The 2,500-nt window shown below is 35.6% G+C and overlaps 1 protein-coding gene across 1 annotated transcript in view; it reads left to right on the top strand.

Annotated features, from left to right (window-relative positions):
* Positions 1 to 2,500, top strand: part of LOC125026398 (aladin-like) — a 7,857-nt gene that overhangs the window by 540 nt on the left and 4,817 nt on the right. The window contains exons 2-6 of the mRNA XM_047614826.1: positions 283 to 406; positions 577 to 704; positions 1,010 to 1,185; positions 1,560 to 1,728; positions 1,915 to 2,074. Coding sequence (XP_047470782.1) covers positions 287 to 406; positions 577 to 704; positions 1,010 to 1,185; positions 1,560 to 1,728; positions 1,915 to 2,074 — 753 coding nt within the window. The 5' untranslated portion in view covers positions 283 to 286. The remainder of the gene's footprint in view (positions 1 to 282; positions 407 to 576; positions 705 to 1,009; positions 1,186 to 1,559; positions 1,729 to 1,914; positions 2,075 to 2,500) is intronic.

A 2,500-nucleotide genomic window follows, 5' to 3' on the forward strand; every position in this document is an offset into this window, starting at 1 on the left:
AAAGGTAAATATACCTCATTGATTTGCTTTTTAAAATATTTTTTCGTGTAGTGTCTTGATAAACACATTCAGAGCAGATTAGAGTTTACGTTGGGTTCCTTAGTTGTTGAGCATTGAATGATTCTATTTTACCAGAATGTCTGTGGTTGTAATTTGTTAACCCTTCCTAAAGTGATGATAACTGCAATGGCCATGGGTAGGCTTGTATTATTATGTATCAGAAATATATTTATTGTCTTGTAGCCTACTCTATTGCATATTCATATTTTATCTCCTGAACAGCAATATGATCAGTTTGGACCATCTACCGCCACCTCCGCCTTTGGGGTTTGTAACAGCTTACGAAAATGATGGTCGCTTGGGGGCAAGAGAGGCATGTCAAGCACTCAGTACAGCAAAATCGTGGGTTAGTTTATTATTTTTTAGTAACTTAAGTAGGCAAATATTAATTTATAGGAACATATTCAATGAATTTCATATTTAAAAGTAATTTTGAAAAAGCTTTACTTGTGATAGAAGGAAGTAAGGGCTTCTTTAACAGGATGAAATTTTTTAAAGAATATTTAAATTTGACAGCTGGGAGACCAGTTCAATGAAGTAGTTGTTGGACAAGAGCCAGTGCGCACAGCCCACAATAAACAGGAAGCACGAGATGCATTTTATGCACACACAGAGACACCCTGGCAACGTGTTATGTCAGCATAGTAAGTTTTGTCTTGTTTTCATCATCATCATCATCATCATCATCATCATCATCATCATCATCATCATCATCATCATCATCATCATCATCATCATCATCATCATCATCATCATCATCATCATCATCATTGTTAATATTATTGTTATTAATGTTATTATTTTTATTGTTATTGTTTTTGTTATTACTATTATTATTATTATTGTGATTAGTTGTTATTGTTATTATTATAAATATTGTTATCATTATCATCATCAAGTATATTAGTATTATTATCATCTTTTATTATCATTGTGGATAATATTGCAGCTATGAAGAGGGATGGGAAGCAGCACTGCAGGAGATGGTGAGGTGCAACAATGAGAAAAATATGCCACAAGCCCTGTCGACCATTGCCTCTCTTATCCTTAATGGACTGGGGCTCATAGCAAAAGCACAGGCCCTTTTGCCATCTGCAAGCATAAATGGCACCTTGGCCACAGCTGGTATGATCCTGCACTGCAACCAAATTTACTTTTTATTGTTTGTAGTCTGTTTTGTTTGACCTGTCCATGGTTATATCCTTATTTCCTGAATGTTGTGATCAGAAGTAATCATGTTTTCCTGTTTGTATTTTATTCTTTTTGTATTTTAGTGATTGCTCAAATAACTCTTCATTACATGCATTTAACACTTTCTTGCCACGCAAACCAAAGATGTGATTTTCTTATGTCTTCCACCAATAATTATTCTTCCTGGCTCTGGTTAATTGGCTGAAGATAAGGATAAATGTAAAAAAAATTAAGCAGACAAACCTAATTGACAAATTTAACTTTATACCTTAAGTATTAGAACTTATTGTGACTGCATCTTTTACTAGATGCACGCAGTCCAGGTGGAAGTGTAGTGAGTGTAGAATGGCATCCTCACACAAACACCTTGGCGGCTGTCTTCTGTGATGATACTGTGAGAGTGTTTGCCGCAGGACGAAGCATCACACCACTCCTGAAACATCGTTTGCAAAAGTCCATTACTCAGGTTGCATGGATGTAAGCTAAAAATTATCGGTTGCAATTATGTTTCTTATCCATATATATTTTTAAAGTCTTTGAAATAAAATCAGTGGATGAATATCTTATTATTGTGTTTAGGGTCTGAAGAGTATAATCACAGCCTGTATGTTACCTGAGACAACTTTAAGTGTATTATTTATTTATATATTTTATTCTATACAGGCCTTTTTCAGCTTCCCTCCTGGCAGTAGGTTGTGAGTGTGGAGTGTTACTGTGGACTCTGGACCCTGTTAATGTGGTAACACGACCATCTGGATCATGTGTAACCCTCCTTGCACATCCCGGAGTGACACCCGTTACCTCCCTGTCATGGCATCCCAAGGTCTGTCTCCAGAAAGACTTTTTTTTTTTTCTTTTTTTTTTTCTTTTTTTTTCTTTCGTAATATACTACTGATTGTTTTCATTCAAGAAAGGAGTATATATCTGGTTTATGAAGGGATTTATCTGGAATTCCTTTAGAATGAAGGTTAATAGATTTAAACTAAATTATGATAATCATGTACAAGGAATAGTTTGCGCCTGTCTATAAACTATTAGGGCTATGCATAGGGGGGGGAGAGTACCGCCAAATTTTGATGAATATTAGTGAAATTTCATAAATTTGTTTTTTTTCGCTCATCGTGGCCGGGATAACTCAAATTATCAGATGGCAAAGTTTTTTTTCCATAAAATTTAATCCCCTCCTGCGTGGAAGCCATTGCGTCATAGTCTGAGCCATGTAACAACACACGCTGTGTCATTCAGGGCT

The sequence above is a fragment of the Penaeus chinensis genome, chromosome 6, assembly GCF_019202785.1.
Source record: "Penaeus chinensis breed Huanghai No. 1 chromosome 6, ASM1920278v2, whole genome shotgun sequence".
NCBI lineage: Eukaryota > Metazoa > Arthropoda > Malacostraca > Decapoda > Penaeidae > Penaeus > Penaeus chinensis.